The following is an 18,853-nucleotide window of genomic DNA, read 5'->3' on the forward strand; positions in this document are numbered from 1 at the left end:
ACACATAAAGCATACACAAGAGGTGTAACACTTAGTGACTGGGGAAAGATGAGATAGCTTTATTTGGTGACAATGCCTGTTAAAGGTGTTCATTGAATGTCAGCATAGAGTATGCTATTGTTAAATCTGAGGCTGGACATTATACATCCAGAGGAATGAGAAGTTCTGATTGTTCATATACCACTTTATTGTGTCTCTTAAACACTTCTAATGTTTTGTAGTAGATTCTCTTACCTCTTCTGTGTATTCTTTCTTCAAGGGGGCACCAGCAGTTACCTGGAATAATATACAGAGTCATCACTGATCATAATTTAAATGGTCAGAAGTGCTGCACATGCACTTGCTCGTGCAAGGGCACATGGTCTGCACATGTAGAGATGCACAGCATCACAGCTTAACTGCAGCTTCTGTTTTATTCCATGTTACACCAGTACGTGGAGACTTAAGGCCATGAGGATGATCAGAGGGCTGGACCACCTCTCCTATGAGGACAGGCTGAGAGAGTTGGGTTTGAGAAGGCTTCAAGAAGACCTTATTGTGGCCTTCCGGTATCTATCTGAAGGGCGCCTACAAGAAATCTGGTGAGGGACTTTTATGATGTTGGGTAGTGATAGTACAAGGGGGAATGGATCCAAGCTAGAGAAGGGCAGATTTAGATTAGACATTAGAAAGAAGTTCTTCACCATGAGGATGGTGAGACACTGAAACAGGTTTCCCAGGTTGTGAAAGCCCCATTCCCGGCAGTGTTTAAGGCCAAGCTGGATGTGGCTCTGGGATACCTGATCTAGTGTGAGGTGTCCCTGCCCATGGCAGGGGGGTTGGAACTAGATGATCCTTGAGGTCCCTTCCAGCCCTGACAATTCTGTGATTCTGAGACTTGCAACACTTCCTATTTTATTTAAGTAGCAAGATGCAGATAGTAACTCAGCACTTGGTTGTAACAGGTCTATTAAAGAAGACGTAACTGGATCCCATTTTACATGCTTAACACACGAGCACAAAGGCACATGGATAAAGGGCATCATCAGAGTACTATATTAAGCCTCCATGGGTTAGAAGTGGACACTAGAAGTGGACTGAAATTATAGAAAGTTAAATAATTATGGGAATCTGAAAGACTCTTGAAAAAGAACAGCTCAGTGTTAGCTTTAAGGGAGTCATAGAATTATCCAGAACACAGAGTCATAGAAGGGTCTGGGTTACAAGGGAGCTTCATAGGTCGTCTAGTCCAACCCTCCTGCAGTAAGCAGGGACATCCTCCATCAGATCAGGTTGCCCAGAGCCCCGTTGAGCCTGGAGATACAGGCACTCCAAACTTTTGTGGTTGTGGAAACAGACCCAGTATTTTCACCCAGTGAGACTGCTTCCCTGGCAGCATAGGTCTGATGAAAGTGTTTCTAGGAGATAGATGTCTGTCTGCTTGGCTGGAAGAGTCCAGTCTGATTGTGTGAATGAGTAGATATTTCTACAGTCTGTAATTTGTACCAGTGTCTTTGTAGCTTAAATAGCAAAAACTGATGGAATGGTGACTTTTAGTATACTGGAAAAACACTTGCAAAATTTTATCAGTTACCCATCATTCTTGAGGAAATTACCCTCAGCACATTAAAAGGACAGAAAATGTTCTCATCATTGCAGTGAAAGAAATCTCAAAACCTTCACTAAGAGTGTTCCCCACTCACATACTGCAACCTGAACTCTTTTTGGTGGTGCTCAGCTATCAACTTTCCCAGCCTGTGACTACTCCAGAGCACTTACAAAAGCTATTTCAGAAAGCAAGGAAAAGAACACATACACACATTATAGCCTTTTTTTTCTTTCTTTTTTCTTCTTTTCCATGCAGACAGACTTCCCTCCCTTAGCAAGATATAGTGCTTCTTCAGAGCTGCTGCATCCCTCTTCTTTCACTTGTGCCTTTCTATCCTGCATTATCTTTGGAGATAACTGAGGAAGGATTTCTAAATACAGACCCATAGGTTACCCCCAACATTTCTCATCCAAGACATTTTACTTATTTCAAATATTAGCAACAGTTTCATTTTCCAAGAAAGGTGCAAAAACTTACATTTGGCCCACCTCCATGCATCTTCAAAGCCCTCACTGTAGCAACAATTACAACCACACTGGGAACTAAGCCAGAGGCTCTGCATTTGATGTTGAAGAATTTCTCCATCCCAATGTCAGCACCAAAGCCAGCTTCAGTTACTGTTAAACATTAAAAAAACACAAAACCAAACCATATATAAAACATGCTTTTGGTTAACACTGGGGGATATTTCTACTTTAACACAGAGTGTACTTAAATATACACTATGACCCAGTTTTGAATGAACTTTTGAATACAAGTCTGAGTCTTACTAAAAAACTATTCACAATTCAGGAGTATATTCTTCAATTCTTGATAAGCACAATATGGTATCAAAAGTAGTCACATGGGGCGGAGGGGAATCCAAATTAGTTTGAACCAAAGTATTTTAAAAACATCTAATTCTCTAAAATCAGATGTTTCTTGGTAATTATATTTATTTAAAATGTTTGCAAATTCTTTCAGATATAAGACTTATCTACATTGTTACTCCTTAGTTGATTTCATGAAGATACGCTTTCATCACAACTAATGGACTTAAATTCTCTTAGGCTTGCAGAACTCTGCTTATCTCTTTCATTTGTGGAGAGGATGTTTAATAATAAACACAAACCCAGCAGTTACAGTCATGTTTTAGTTTTGAAGATACTGCAAACCAGTGAATTCCATAAGGGGATTTTGCACCAAAGAAATCAGACATTAATGTAACATGACTCAGGAGAAATATCTGTGCAGAATTAGGATCCTGGCAAAGTATTTTTAGTGGAGCTACAAATAAAAGAGAAGATAATCTGCATGAAATGATGTCAGTCTCTTCAGAGCTAATTTGCTCCAATTTGTCAAATATCAATTATTTCAGTTGCATCTTTTGAAATCCAAATATATTAGACTAACACAAGCACCCAACAATCAAAAAATTCAAAAAGCTACATCTCCTGTTGGCTGAAAATTTGCACATGTAACTACTTCCCACTAGAACAGACTGAAGAGTTGGGTTCAGTATGTGCCTCTGGAAGATACAAAGGGACTTTGAGCCAGACAAGTCGGGGTGGGAAAATAGCTTGCTCCAGAGGCTTCTGGACACAACTCCCAAGCAGGGCTGGCAACATGTCATCCTAACCCTAACCACTGTGCAAAACCTAGCAAATTCCCTTGTCTTTCTCTCCCACTTGCCAGCAGTTTTTTACTCTCATGCTTAGACGGGTACCACAGAGATTAAACATTTTGGGGCTGGAGACCTTCAGGAGGGTCAAGGAGGAAGAGATACAGATATGCTCTGCTGCTGTGGGAGAAAGTATGTTTCTGCTGACAGCTGATGTGCTTTAGTAAGTCCCAGCCTTTGTGCCCTTGTCCTCATCCCACTGCTCTTTTTCCACCACTTCTTTGTTTTGCACAGGCGGTAACAATTGTCTGCGTGGCTCTACTCAGGGGAAGGAAATGGCTGCTGGGGGGCAGGGGCGGGAAGAAAGAACTAGAGAACAAGGGAGTGGGCATATGGGGGAGAGTAGGGACCTCTAGAAATAGTAACATTGCAAGTGTCACGATTAACATTCTCCAAAACCACTGTAATAAGTGTATTATATTTTTCTGAATATCCTTGAGGAAAACAGACATACCAAACATGCGGGGGCGGGGAAGGTTTACACAAACACAATAATTCACAGGAACAAAGCCAATGTCAGGAAAAGTCATATTAAAATTAGAGCTGCTTTCCAGTAACCCCCCATTCTTCTTCTCCAGCCTCTTATGTGGCACAGTGTGATTAATGGGAGCCCTGAGTCAGAAACATCCAACTATGATCAATCTTTAACATAAACAACGGATAAACTACCAAGTATTTGAGAGGGTGGGAAAATAATTTGTCTCTTACAGAGATTGCCAGTGTATACACATAGCAATCTCCTAAAGTTTCCAAACAAAGTTTCCAGGGAGTTAATCCTTTTTGTGCCAAGCCTTTCCAAGGGTCAGTTTTACTTAGAGAAGGGTCTACCTTTGAGTGAGAGAAAAGCAGAAATGTCAGCCTTACTTACTGTCAGCACAGCAACTCTACACACAGTACTTCAACTTTCGGGGGGAGTGCTAGCCACCCTTCAGGCAGTCTAAGCAGCCAGGGCAAATGCTCTGGAAATCTGTGAAGGGGGACTTATACCTCTATACATATTCCTCTGTTCTTTGTAAGTCCTTCTTTGGATGCAGAGGGCAAAATACACATTTGCCCTAACCCAGACACTGTTATCAATATCTGAAAAGTTAATAGAATATGGTGTTCACCAGTGAGTGCTGCAACACAGAGAATGGGGTATCTTCATTTGAAGCAGAGGAAAAGGCGAGGAATGCCAGTGCTTTCTCCAGCATGTGGAAGGAAACAGGATATAGTAGAAAAGCTGCCTGGATGAAAGCTGTCACTCAATTTCCTCCAAGGAATAGTAAAAAGATAGAGTAATATGCCAAGCTATTATATTTTAAATTATTTGTGCTGAACCACTGAATGCAATCACTTTCAGATTGTTTCCTGCTCTCAAATGAAAGCATCAATGAGAAACATATACAGACTATGAATGGGAAGTTTCATGCTAGTCTGCATTTAGAGATTGAGATAAAACACCTAATCACTTTAAATGTAACAAGAGAAATTTAGAGTAATACATGAGTTCCTTTATTTTTGTCAAAATTTCTCATACACTATTTATCAACAGAAGGCAATTACAAATTATAGGTGAAATGACAAACACCTACCAGCAGATGTGCTCTGCTGTACCATAATGGAGGGGAACCGGTACTACTTGCCTGTCTTTACCCAGCTTCAGCTCCCCGCCACTGAAAGCCTCTTTAGACTGTTCCCCAACAAGCAGCCATTTCCCAGCCTTGTGAATAACTGCTGCTTTGGCTGCTGCCCTGCAAGCGGGTAGGCGAGTTGTAATAGACAGCATAATGGTAACTTGCTTTGATTTTATGGCCACAAACACAGCAGTTCTAATGAAAGAGCTAAATGCTTTGCCTTTTGTGAGCTTGCAGAAAACATTTGCACTCCCAGCCCAAGAACACAACCCTATGGCAATCTATGCCAATCCAGATCAGATTTTACAGTCCCAGGCTTTACTTTTTACTCTAGACCCACTTCTTGCAGTGGTAAGACTGGACAATGATCACAACCAGAATGAAAAGATTATTTTGTGGGTGCAATTATCAGTGAATAAAGCTCTCTGGACTGTCTCATTGCACAGTCATATCAAGTGCGAAACCTAATTCTATAAATACTCTGTTGTTTGATTTTATGCTTCAATTTTATAGCCTAAGTATCATAAGCAACATTACAATGAAGATTAAAAATTAAAATTTAACATATCAGCAGTGTGCTACCTTTAATAGTGGGCACAGGTCAAATACAGCAATTAATGTGCTGTTAAAATAATTTAGCATTTACAGGACATCTACTTCACTCAGTTCAGCTACCAAAATCAGAATCATAGAGTGATTTGGGCTGGAAGGAACCTTAAAGATCATCTAGTTCCAACCCCCCCGCCACAAAAAGGGACACCTTCCATGAGATAAGGTTGTTCAAAGTCCCACCCAACCTGGTCGTGAACACTTCCAGGGATGAGGCATGCAGTATAGTTCTTATTCAGAGCAAGAACCTCAAATATCTAAATTAGGTGCAAAAGGAGAAGGAAAAGGTCTTAAACATGAAATTAGGCAAAAGTGATGAGAAGTCTGTTGGGAGGTGTAAAGTCAGAACAATTGATACTCTCCACTGCAGCCTCTAATTCCACTTCAGGGTTCAGGTAAATCAACAAATCACTCTGATGGCTTTGTTTCTTTCTATGGTATAATTACTATAACCTTTCAAAGTAATTACTGCCTTGCCAAGCACATCTGGGAATATTTTATCACCTACACATGACAATAGCTTAAACAGACAGTGCCATGGTTTAAGCAGATAATCAGATTTCATTGTCATGACTAATAAAAAAATATTTTTCTCTATCTAAAAATACATCTATGATGCCATGGCATCAGAAAAGCGGTTCTGCAGTAGCCTCACATTTACATACTACTAAAAAGACTTACAGAACGTGATTAGATTATTAAAAAAACCACAAAATAACAACAAAACCCAACTAGTAAGCAAGATGTTTCATCTACAGTTGAATTTCACATAAAATGAGGGTCACTTCTAGTGAAAGTAGCTTCTCCCTAGTCAGCCCTTTCTGTCAACAAATCAATGTCAAAATAAAGCATTTGTACTACAAAGGACCAGGTCAGATGCACACGAGGCTTTAGGACACAGAATTTTGAGCCTAGATTCCTGAACAATGTAAAAGGAAATGGAAACTCTGAGCTGCAAGCTGCCACTTACTCCCTCCATGTAAACATATCTGTTCTGGTGCAGCTGTCTGCTGGTAAACTCAGGAAAAGAAGAGTTCAAAGTCACAGAAGCGCATGAACTGTGAACCTGGAGCTGGAGGCATGCTAGCTGTAAAGTACTGATACATTCTTGTTTAAGTGAAAAATACCAAGGTGCACAACTGCCAAGATAAACTAGGACGGCCAGTGATTTCTCTAACAGGATATCGCATTTTTGTTAGTATTGCTAGGGATGAATAAAACAGATGTTTGTGCATTCTGACTCTGGCAATCTATCTGATGTGAACTTTCATTATTATGACTCATTTTGGAAGGTAACAACTAGTTTTTACTTTTTAATCTCTTGGCCCCCCCTTCCCCAACAGAGGGAGTTTTCCTGTTCATCTTTCTTCTGACACATTCTCAGATGGCATGCAACACAGGCTCTTGCTGCTGCCACAGCTGGACACAAAGTGCAGCAGAAAGGTACACATGCATATACATAGGCTGAACACTTCTGATGTCATGAAGAAAGCAGTTTGTATCAGCTACCAAAGCTTTATGTTGTTGTTCTGAGATGTAGGAGAAAAAGTTATAGGAAAAAGATTTGCTCCCTATTTCAGCAGAACATAAGCTTATTGGAAATAATAGGCAATTTTTATCCTTTGCTTCAGAACGGTGCCAGGGCAGTATGTGCTCTGCAGAGGTACAGGCACTGGAGGTTCTGACAGTCGGCCACCAATCTGCCACTTTGACTACAGTCCTGGCTTCTTAAGCCAAAACGTTCACACTTTAAACAGGTATTAAGTTTTCTTTTGCAAAAAGCCCAGAAAACAGACTACATGAGGTTATGTTTAATAGAAGATTACTATTCATTTGAGACTCTGTGTGGAAGCCTCTCTAAACACAGACAGACAGCAGCTACTCGCAAGAGCGTGCCCAAAGAGATAACAAATTTATTTGGAGGAAAAACACCTCCTGAAAAATTTCAGCTTCTCCACACAAACAAAATATGTCAACTGAAAACAAAGATTTATATTCAAGGACCCTGCCATCACGTGCCATGACAGCAGCAGTTCAGTTAATGCTGCTTTCCTCCAAAGAAGTACTGTCTTCAGTGGCCAGAAGTCTTGGGCCTCAGCTGACTGTCACAGCCTCCTGGCAGCAAGGGCTGGCACAGGGAGCTCAGCCCTCAGGAACACACTTCCATTTCAGTGCTGATTGCCTTGGGATCCCATAACAAGCTATTTCAAACTTTTTCTCAGAAACATTTCTTTTTCCATAAGAGATGAACTTTACCATGGAAACACAGAGCAGTTTTAAATGAGAAACTAAAGTTTATAGCATAACCTCTTATTGTTACACACTTCAACTTGCTGTTAACTTTCCAAGATCATCTCATACATAAAACAGATGAATAGGCACAATGATTCATGCAGATTATTCCCAGACTGTAGACAAAAATGTAGCAGGAATTATACTTTATTTACTAGAACCCAGACAGCTGAAGATAACTCTTAAATCTCAGTTTTCTCACAATTAAAAACTAAATTCCTCTCTGAGGGTTTTACAAGACTGCTTATATATGTACGGTGCACATGTTGGATTTGAAATTCAAGAGAGAGAATCAAACCAAAAACTCCAGGAGCTGACAAAAGTAGCACTGTGTGACAGAAAGCATGCTCTGCCCATCTTTACAGCTCTGCTTGACTCCCCCCTTGAAAATACACAGAAGTGTTACTGTAGTGATTCCTGCCTAACAAAGCACCAATTTAGGGCACAGTTTTATGCTGTGGATGAATCAAATGAGCACCCTGCCTTGCTGAAACAGCAGTTCCTGTTTCCTCTTAAGTCTTCTATCATTCCCCTTTCCTCCCTTCCTATCTGCTTCCCGGACTTCCAGTAGTTTTCATCACTCATCTAATTGGAAGGTAAACTACTGGAATTTGCTAACCAGAAAACAAACAGAAAAACACAGAGCAACAATAACAAAAATGTATGGGTTCTTTCCTGCCCCCCTCCCAGGGTTAGATTTGAGTCAGATGACATGAGACTGGACAGGTGTCTGAACCTGTTAAAATAAGCAGCAAAAGCAGAGAAGCCAAAGCAAAGAAAGGCAGATGCATTTTAACAGGGGCAAATTGTGAATTTGTCCCTAGCCACCTGGTCAAACCCTACTCTTATATTTCAAGTATAAAATTTGACATCTCAGAGCTCACTAGTAATAAGCTCATTATTTAGATTTATTACTAGAGATTAAATACCTGAAGATGTCTTGCAAATCACAAACGACTCGTTATAATAAAAACAGTGAGCTGTATGTGGCTTCATAGGCTACATGTTTCTCTGAATCCCTCTGCTAAGCCTGCTGGGTTTCACAGCCACTTAACTCTTGTGTCCTGTACTCTTGTAAAGACCCATAACTCATGGCTGTGTTGGCCCCTGACATGAATTGTAATGCATACCTGAGTACACTAACCAAATACACACAGTTGTCCCCTTTTTGTAACCTTTTTCTGTTGCAGTATTAACTAGAAAAATCCAAACAAAAGAAGCGAATTTTAGGCTGTATCCTTTCACCATTCACAGCACGTTTCCTTTGAGGTAACAGAGTATCATTTGCTCATAAGACAGATGACCAAATTTTTTAAATGGTGCACAATTAATGGCACAGGAATAAGGCAATTACATTATCTCATACTTAAGAGATCATCATGGCCTTTAGCAAAGAATTATTAGCCTTATGGTAATTACAAAATTAAAACCTCACCACTTTCTTTGAAATAAATAATTAACAGCAGCACTGATTGATCTTCATTTAAGGCCACTTTATATTTCCCTGACTGCAAAGAGCATATTAACTTAGGGTACCCACAGCATTGCCCTAGCTGCTTAAAATAAATCTCATCATATCTAAACTGTGTTTCTCTCTGCATATCTCACTACCACACCTTCATTTACTTCCACTTTTCAAAGTAGCAGGAGCTTTATCGAACTGTATCAAATAGATCTTCTGTCAAAGGTGTATTTGAAGCTGCTCTCTGTTGAGTTCTCCTCCTCCCCTTAGCAGCTATGGAAAATGGACTTTGAACATGTTTTGAGAAGTCATATTTAAGCATCTGGAAAGTACTCAAAGAGGCAGGCAGGGAATTCTCTTCCCATTTTATCAAATGGCCATGAAGTAATATCTGCCTTAGCAAAAATATTGTGCTTGTTCATATATATTAAAAAAGAAAAAAAGAAAAAAGAGATGCAAAGAATCTTATACATGACACAGGACACCACCTCAGCATACATCCTAGAAGATTATATACTTTCTAAAGAGCAGCAGAAATGCCATCAGGCAATGAATGACAACACAGCTAGTGAATGACAAATATGTAATTTTTTTGCAGCCATACATGTTTACTCTAAAAGCCTATCACGACTCAGTGACAAAATCAATTTAACCAGAGCTAGGCTGTAGCTGTTCATACAATCCCACAAGCCTTCAGGTGGCACAGCTACGAGAGGTGGCAAGGCCAGGAAATCACCTTGCTAGCCACATGCTCCTCCTTGTTCTCATTACAAGCCAACAATGGCTAGAGTGTGGTATCAGCTGAGGTTGTGGTGGCTGCCACACGACAAAGAGCCACCACTGAATCAAAATGATCAATGCTCCTGTCACTTGGTGCAATCACCCGAGGCAGGCCAGGCACAGAGTCATCAATCACTGCAGCATAAGCCTAGCCCATAATGCCTGCAACTATTTGCCTTGGGCTGCTGCCTTGTTAAAACTCCCCCAGAGTCTTTAACCAAGGCACACATTTTGAGAAGCACTCCCAACCCTGCCCTTCTAAAATCTTGGGGAGTGCTTGCTTATTGTAATGATTCTGCCCATGACTTAGTCACTGTCTTTTCAATGTACACATTAATGAATCCTCCTCCTTGGAGGAAGAACCAGTTCTGGTTTTATTTTATTCCACATAGTCTTTGCTTGGAGAAAGAATGCCTTCCCTTTGTGATTGGCCTGGGAGGAGACACCAATGCTATTCTTCAATGCTATTCTTGACAAAACTACTGAACCATGTTCTGGAAAGTCATGGGAAAGGGGATCTTCTGTCCTGTATCCTCAAGAAGAAGAGTATTACACTGCACTAGTAGCTTGTCTTGATGAAAAAAATCACGCAGTGAAACATTTGGTACAAAATCTTTAGACTTCTGTACAAGACCTGAGAGTGAGAGCTTGGTGCTCATGGAAATTCTACAAAGAGTGTAATACATGTAGCACATACAGAACTTAAGACATCAGTACAAAGACTTTCCTAGAGAAAGTGACAGATACTGGTAACAGCATTTTAGGAGATGGGGAAAAAATGCCTACCAATGAGAACATGCAGCATATGCCACAGAAAAGCAGACAAGGGTGAAAGAAGCAGAAATATAAAGAAAAGCAGACAAGGGTGAAAGAAGCAGAAATATAAAGAAAAGCAGACAAGGGTGAAAGAAGCAGAAATATAAAGCTCACTGTGCTGCACAAATTTTGTGAAATAGCCACACGCACGGAGAAATGCATCAGGAGCAATTTTGGCAATCATGGAAGCTTTTCAGACACATAAGCCCTCTAATGCCTTTGGCAGGTAGGCATTAGCTTGGTTGTAATCACTGGTATATTTAAAACGAGCTGTACAAACCCAGTATTTGAACCTCCACTCAGAGTGTAAGATTGATGGCTTCTGTCTAACTTATTAATATGTATTTACTGTTTTCCCTGTAATTTTTGGATGAGGAAAAAGGACTCAGCTGGTTAAAATTGCTGCGGAAAGTAGCTGTGTCTGTTGAACCATATGTGTGTGCATATGCGCAATCTATCTTACAGAAATAATTACAAACTGAGGAGAGTGAATGTACTAAGGTCATACACCAACAAATCCCACATGGAGAAGGGTTTTCCTATGTGGATTTCCCAATTAATAACACAACCAAACCCAAAACGAAGCCAAGCCATAATTCTGCTAGTTCACAATCCATGTCTAAGCCAATTCTTTAATTCCTATTGTGAAATTCTCCACTTAACCACGTTTAATATAATCAGGGCAGCATAATAGCCACTGCAAAGTAACCATTACCATTTCTGAAATATTGGTAGATTATTACTGGCTCCTCCTTTACTACAGATTAAAAATCACTCATTTTTATTTTCAGTTTCTCTTCATAATTGTCCACCATCTTGTCTTAGCTACTCTGTTGTCCTTGGCCCTTCTCCACATTTTTGTGCGTTCTCACTCCTCATGCAGAGAAGACTCTGAACCATAGACTGGCTTTCTAATTGGCTGCAGGAAAAGCTGAACTTGCAACTTCCGATTTATGAAGCTATTACTCAGCCTCTTGGGAGCTCTGTTTGAGATGCAATAGATGGAGGCAGCAGACAGATGCAGAATCCTTGTGCATGTAAAGAACCTGCTCCGCCCCTGAAGCTTCACTCCTACTCAGCCTGCAATTGGGGTTAAAGCTGAAAATACCTTACAAGCACATGCCTTATTGCTGCATGACACAAAGATGAGGAGTCTGAGATTGTAATCTTCAATAAAGCTGTCAGCATAGTAAATCAAGGACAGAGGAAGCAACAAAAAGACCCACTCAAAATTTAAAAATTGTTGCAATTCACTTTTTTACTGTATCTGAATCTGATCTGTTTTCTCAAATCAATTACACAGCAGCTATAGAAAACTGTAAAAATAAAATCACAAGGTCACAGCGGCAAGCTCACCCTGATAACACCATTTAGGATAATCAATCTTTTCTGTTAATGTATTATTTTATAGAATCAGAGAACAGTCTCTGAACACTTTCAAATATTGGCATCATCTGACCTTCAAAAGCACTTGGGCTATTTGCCAAAGCAACACTCTTCCCATTAGCAAATCATACCGGCCATATATATCCTAGCAATTGAAATTTAATTAACATGTCTAGAAACAAATTTATAGGCCTAGTCATTGTGTATTCTGATACCTTTCTTTCAAGCCAATCCAACTACGTCATAAAATCAGGTATGTAAAGAAACTTAATTTCTGTTTTCAAAGAAAAAGAACTATTTCCAGTTAAAATCATTTAGGAACTCCCAGTATACAGTAACACATATGGTTTGTTGTTTGACAATTTGAAAATGCCAACAAACTGAAGTCACAGAATCACCAAGGTTGGAAGAAACCTCAAGGATCATCAAATCCAACCTGTCACCGCAGGCCTCATGACAACCATGGCACCAAGTGCCACGTCTAATCCCCTCTTAAGTCAGCATACTTTTGGAGAAATCACAGTACTTTTATATTGTCTTATTGTAGAGTACTTCATAAAATTTATGAGCAAGAAAAGAACACCTGAAAATAAAGATCTTCAGTACCCTCTACATGTGCATTTTTGACATCTGCACCATGACATTCCTGCAGTTGGGCTGGCAAAGAGGATAGCACAGGATAAGAAAATGTTTTTGAGATTTGATGGTAAAGAAAACGCCCTAGCTTTGAACAATTCTTCCCCAAATGCCTGTTAACTGAGCTGTAAGTGTGCACATGTTTATGGAGTACCAGTGGAAACAGAAAATGCTGCTAAATATAAACTTGTACTAGATTGTATTAAAACTCTGCCAAATATAATTAAACATAATAAAACAATGGAAGCACATATATGTATCTCCTTACCACATTTTCACATTTGCATTGACTTCTCTGGAGCCTTGAAGATTTAAGTCAACAGTTCACAAAGTAAATGCACATATAAACAGGCATTGTTCCTTTCATATTTGTACATTATTCAATACTTTCATTTTAAAAGCTTTCAGAAAACAAAGCATTTCAGCCTGCACATTCAGAACAATGACTCAGAAAATAAACAGCAAAAAATGGTTTTCCCAACATGATGGAAATGTCTGAACAAAGCTAATTCTTATGCAAGTAGTCTATAAAAAGAACATTAGATTTCAGTTATCAAAAAAGCCAGTAAAACCAACCAACAAAGAAATCTAATAAAGAGCTTTCATATTCAATAAAATAAACCATCCACTACAATTAAAATTCAGCCTTTGAAATAGGACTTGAATTCTACATGCATACTCTGCCCTGCTGACCCTTGCTGAAGAGTCTAAGTCAATATGAAATACTCACAAATAAAGAGAGAATGATGGATTTTCTGCCAAATAACCCTAAGCAAAAGTAACACTGTTAGTGAGGGAGCCTGCTTTTATTTCCTTTGCCAGATGATGAATTAAGAGAACTTCCTGGCACGTATGATGTCTTACTGCTTGCATTTTTTTAACCTCTTTTTTGTTTCCTTTTAAATACAACCAGTAGGTAACAAAAGAACAAAAGGAACTGTTTGTTTGCTTCTTATGAGTTGGGAGTTTTAAAACTAGGTAAGATTGCTATCTTGTGTGGAAGAGAAAATAAATAGGACAGAAGTTACAATGTCATCAGTTTCTACTCAGTAGAACAGTATTTTATTTATCAGAAACCGGGCAGTGCCTTTATATTCTGAATGAATGACAGAGCCTTCCCATCTATTTTTACCTTTGGATAATTGTCCCGAGACTGAGAATAATGGATAGCCCTTAACAGTTGTACACTCCATACTCTTAATTTATGTATGTCATTGACAGAGGACAGAGTTCTGTTAAGCTCTAGCATGTTGTGGAAGAGGTCAGCATACAGGGCATTAAAATACCATGTCAGCTTGTCAGTGAATTCCTGACACGTTTAAGTACCGGCAGCTGCCATGACTCCACAAAAGCCCTGTTATCTCAAAGTTCCTGTTACTGCAGTGTTTGGCATCTCACCATTTGCTATGATGAGACAGTTCTTGCCTCCAAGAAAGTTTATGAACGGAATAAACAGATCAAGAAGAATGGGATTACATATGCAGGCACAGAGGCTGAAATTACTTGCTTAGGCCATGAAGCTAGTCAAGGATAGAGGTGGTAACAAGCTGCATATCTCCTGACACGCACTACAGTGCCTCAACTGTGAGACAGATCAGGAGTTAAAGAACACATGCTGCTGGTGACAAGAGGTGGACTCACCAGTTCTGTCTCTTCATGTTTTACTGGGCAAGAAAGTGAAGGTAAGACAGGTCTCTTCAAGACACCAGTTGCTCAGGAGCCAGCCAGCTCCAGCTGCCATCCAGTCAGCAGGAGCATTCACACCATCCTTCCTGCCTCCTCACTGGCAAATCCCTCAGGCACACAAGCCCAACCTAAACACTACCTTGCTATTTCTCATTTCTACTCTGAAAACTCCTATGAAGAGAAGCATGGTTTTCTCAAATAAGCTATGCATGTGCAGTCCTCTGCTTGCTTCTGACCCAGCCAGCTCAGCTGCAGTGTGACACTTCATTCAGCACATAACCAACAGATACACATGTCACTTCACAGCTCTTAGTTCAATTCTTTTGACCATGCAAAAACCTGAAAACCATGCAAGGCCATTCTATCCCATCATTATTTTCTATCATATCTTTCCGGAGTTTTAAATTGCTTTCCTCACACCAAGATCACTTCACTCATGAATTCCAATTCTTCTAAATATACTAAGTAAAATGTCTGGTTTCTTACAAGACAACTGGCCTGAGAACAGGGGTAACTCCTGATCACTAGGAGGAAAGGCAATTAAATCCCTAGTTTTGTTACCCTGCAAAGTGGACTTTTGGAGCAGAAAATATGCAACTATTAATTACACAAGCCCTAAAAGAAAGGAAAAGACAGCTAGAGTTGCTATACCGGAGAATGAGTGCCAGACCCCGCAAAGGAAATTAAAACAAATCACAAAGGTCTTAAGCCACACAGATTAAAAAGTAGAAGCTAATGAAGTGAGGTCACCATAATATAATAATAATGGAATTAAAACCAAACAAACCCCCCAAAATACACATGAGCTGAATGCATTACTCTCAATAAAGAGTGAATCAGGAATGTCAAAATCCTGGAAGATAAAAAAAACAAACACAAAAGAACAACATAAAACTTGTATCAGTATTTTAAATAAGCTGCTTCTCTCTTTGTGCCTTATACCTGAAAAGTATAAAACCCTGTATTTAAGTCATGTAAAAGGAGCAGGGAGAAATCTGAGTGGCTACAGGCCTAATGGATTGCAAACAAATTTCTAAGAAAAGAATACATTTCAAAAAATTTGAGATCAGTAAAAAATAAACTCTATTCACCAGAGGGAAGCTATGCCTGATAGAAACCTTTTCCCAGCAACAAAAACGAGTTACCAAGGAGAGAAGAAAATCACAATCACATAACTGAGAGAAAAACTGTAGGACAGGAGAGAGGGCAAGCCTGAGGGTTCTTGTCCACTGTTTGCTAAACATCTCAGCAGAAAGATTGAGGAACACTAATGACGTTTATTGGCAATGCCAAAGTTTGAAAGGATTGCCAACATGGAGAGGAACTACAACAGCACAAGCAAAAAGCTTCTGTGGTGTCTAGGCAGAAATGAGGAGAAACAGAAAGTTGTTAGTAAATAGCCATTGCCGCTGGAGATTAATGACAATATCTCATGCACTCCATAATTGCAAACGTCCGAGAGAGTCTGAGAGTCAGTTAGTATGAAGTCAATCACAGAATGAGTGATGCATGGAAAAATGAGGAAAAAACAAAGAAGGTGACCAATCTGATGATAAAGATATGCAGCGCTCCATGCATGAACCTGTTTTGAAGAAAGTGAATACTGTAAGAGATGAAGAAACTTAAAAAACAGATAGACTGTGTTATAGGACTAGCAAGCCTACCACTAAAGAAGATTAGGAAAACAGTGCTGGTTTAGTTAGACAGTATAAAAATTATCACCTGAGAAAGAGAATACTAAACTGGAATATAGTATTACAGAATAAGAGCAAATGAGTTCATGATTGTCTATGGAAACCCAGCTAGCTTACCAGCAGTAGTAGCAAGAGTTAAAAATCAAAGCTAGTTTCAAAGAGGAACTCAGTCAGTTTTGTGAAGGGGGATCATCTGATATGCTTGTCAGACAAAGCAGAGAACTCAGTTAAATGACTGATGATTTATAGCCATGTTCTTGTATTCCTGTGAACTGCCCTCATAATTCTGGGTACCAACAACAGATTTGGGAACATAATAAAGTATTTAGAAATATGCTTTGTAGTGTGGGAATGCCAAGCGAACTTTGTAGGTGTAATTTTTTGTTCATTATAGGGAAGAAGCTCTGTAAGACAATTCTTCAAAACAGCTTTTCTTTATCACCTCTTTCTTTTGAGCAAAACACCACTTTTTAAGGACAAATAGGTCACAGTCAATATCAACTTTCAGTTTTAAGTTTAACTTTGAATAAATTACAAGCTCTCAAATTAATTCAGGTCTGAAATACAAGTGATGTATGATAACAGTCAAAGCTTGGAGGCTTCCCAACACACAAAATCATTCAGGACTCTCTTCTGCCTAATCTTCTTTCTTAAAAGCTCTATTTTGAAATGTATCTTAAACATGAGAAGCGTCAGAAGAAAAGGTTTCAAGAGACCTGCAGTGAAAATGTGGAGTCACTCTGAACTTTCTCAAGAACTCTGAACACATACAGACACAGAGATAAATGAAAAGTTTTGACTCTAATTTGACATAATATTTCATAAATTATTTCAAGACTGTTTTAATACTTTTCTGCAACAGAAAGTATTTTAAATCACTGCCGCCAGACTTTCAGTGGCAGCAGTACATAAGGAAATGATGAATGATTTACACGCAAATTATTTGTGACAAGGCAGTAAGTAACCTCAGCTTTCAGGAACTTTGACTTCCTGTCAGTGAAGGAAAATGTGTTTCATGACATCTTGTCTCTGAAGGCTTTCCAGCTTACTTGCAAGAAAATTTGCTAAGATTCTAAAAGTAAAGGGGACATGAAAAATAGTTCCTTTTTTTTTTGTTGTTGTCACTGTATAACAGGTGAAAGAAATTAAATTTAATTTTATCTCAACAAGTTTGGAGAAAGAAATAAAAAGTACACATGGGATGTGAATGGCATCACCATTCAACAAGTGAACAGCAAGAATTCACAGATCTTCTAGAGGTAATGTGTGAACCTTTTTTGCAGTCTGTAGTACCAGAGCCTTCTACTATTACACCATGATTTTAAAAGCCTTGCAGTAATACTAACACAGTATCATCTTCCTCCCCAACACCCCACTGCCACAGCTGTGCTAAGCACAGCTGCTAGAGCAGCTGCACTTCTAATGGGATCAGAGAAAACATTATAAAGTTTTGAATATTTCTTATCTAGTTTGTAACAAACATAGAATCATAGAATCATTAAGCCTGGAAGACATGTTCCAGATCATGAAGTCCAATTGTAAACTCAATACCACTACACCACCATGCCCACTAAACCATGTCCTGAAGTGCTGGTTTTTGACTACCTCCAGGGATGGTGACACCACCACCTCCCTAGGTAGCCCTTTCCAGTGCCTGACCACTCTACAAGTAAATACATTTTTCCTCATATCCAACCTAAACCTCACCTGGTGAAACCCAAGACAAACACTTCTCAATCTATCACTAGTTACTTGGGAAAAGAGACCAACCCTCATCTCACTACAATCTCCTTTCAACCAGTTGTGGAGAGCAATAAAGTCTCCCCTCAGCCTCCTCTTCTCCAGATTAAATAATCCCAGTTCTCTCAACCACTTCTCATAAGATTTGTTCCCCAGACCTTTCACATGTTTCAGAGTAAGCCAGTAATGCTTATGCTGATACTGCTGTCAACCACCTTGTATCACGAAACGAAAGTAAGAAAGAAACACCTGCATTGCTTCAAAGAGCAAAATATCAGAATGCAATCCCATTACATTTTGTTTACTGTGAAAATAAGGAGTGAAGAAGTCAGAGATAAAACAATACAAGGTAAAAAAACCAAAACCCTGGACAGAATCTTCAAATTAAAGCTCTCTGGAGCGTCACCACATGGAACCTCTTTCTAGTGGTATCAAGCAACAACAACAACACAATTTTAAAAGAAATTCTTGAACTCAACATGCAAAAATATCACATGTACTACTTGTGCTAAAGAAGCTTAGCCAAAGTATGTGAGCTTTATTTCCTTTTTTGAAAAGAAGACTAAGGCTAAGAACAGTGTGAAGTGTCTTATGACATAAAAAAAATAACAATGTCTACTGAAGATTATTTGCCTAGTGTAAAACATGCAATTTTCATAAGGTGGTTTATAAACTTGTTACACAAGTCTGCTCTGAGAATATTTAAAATTACTATCCTTTGAAATATGACTTTGTATGCACTAAAGAAACAGAGCAGCTAAGCAGAGTTAATGTTGGTACTCTTGTTAGTATAAACAATAGAGTGAGGCAGTCCAGAGGAGGGTGACAAAGATGATGCAAAGGCTGGAACACTTCTCCTATGAGGATCGGCTGAGGGAGCTGGGGTTG

The 18,853-nt window shown here is 39.3% G+C and overlaps 1 protein-coding gene across 2 annotated transcripts in view; it reads right to left on the reverse strand.

Moving 5' to 3' along the window:
- MTHFD1L (methylenetetrahydrofolate dehydrogenase (NADP+ dependent) 1 like) overlaps nt 1–18,853 on the reverse strand; it is a 166,616-nt gene that overhangs the window by 67,249 nt on the left and 80,514 nt on the right. For both annotated transcript variants that reach the window (XM_068151920.1, XM_068151930.1), the window contains exons 21-22: nt 2,066–2,205; nt 235–276 (exon numbers count right to left, since the gene is read on the reverse strand). In XM_068151920.1, the coding sequence (XP_068008021.1) occupies nt 235–276; nt 2,066–2,205 (182 nt within the window). The remainder of the gene's footprint in view (nt 1–234; nt 277–2,065; nt 2,206–18,853) is intronic.

The sequence above is a fragment of the Melanerpes formicivorus genome, unplaced genomic scaffold (assembly GCF_026170545.1).
Source record: "Melanerpes formicivorus ecotype bairdi unplaced genomic scaffold, bMelFor1.0.p_v2 SCAF_2, whole genome shotgun sequence".
In the NCBI taxonomy this organism is placed as follows: domain Eukaryota; kingdom Metazoa; phylum Chordata; class Aves; order Piciformes; family Picidae; genus Melanerpes; species Melanerpes formicivorus.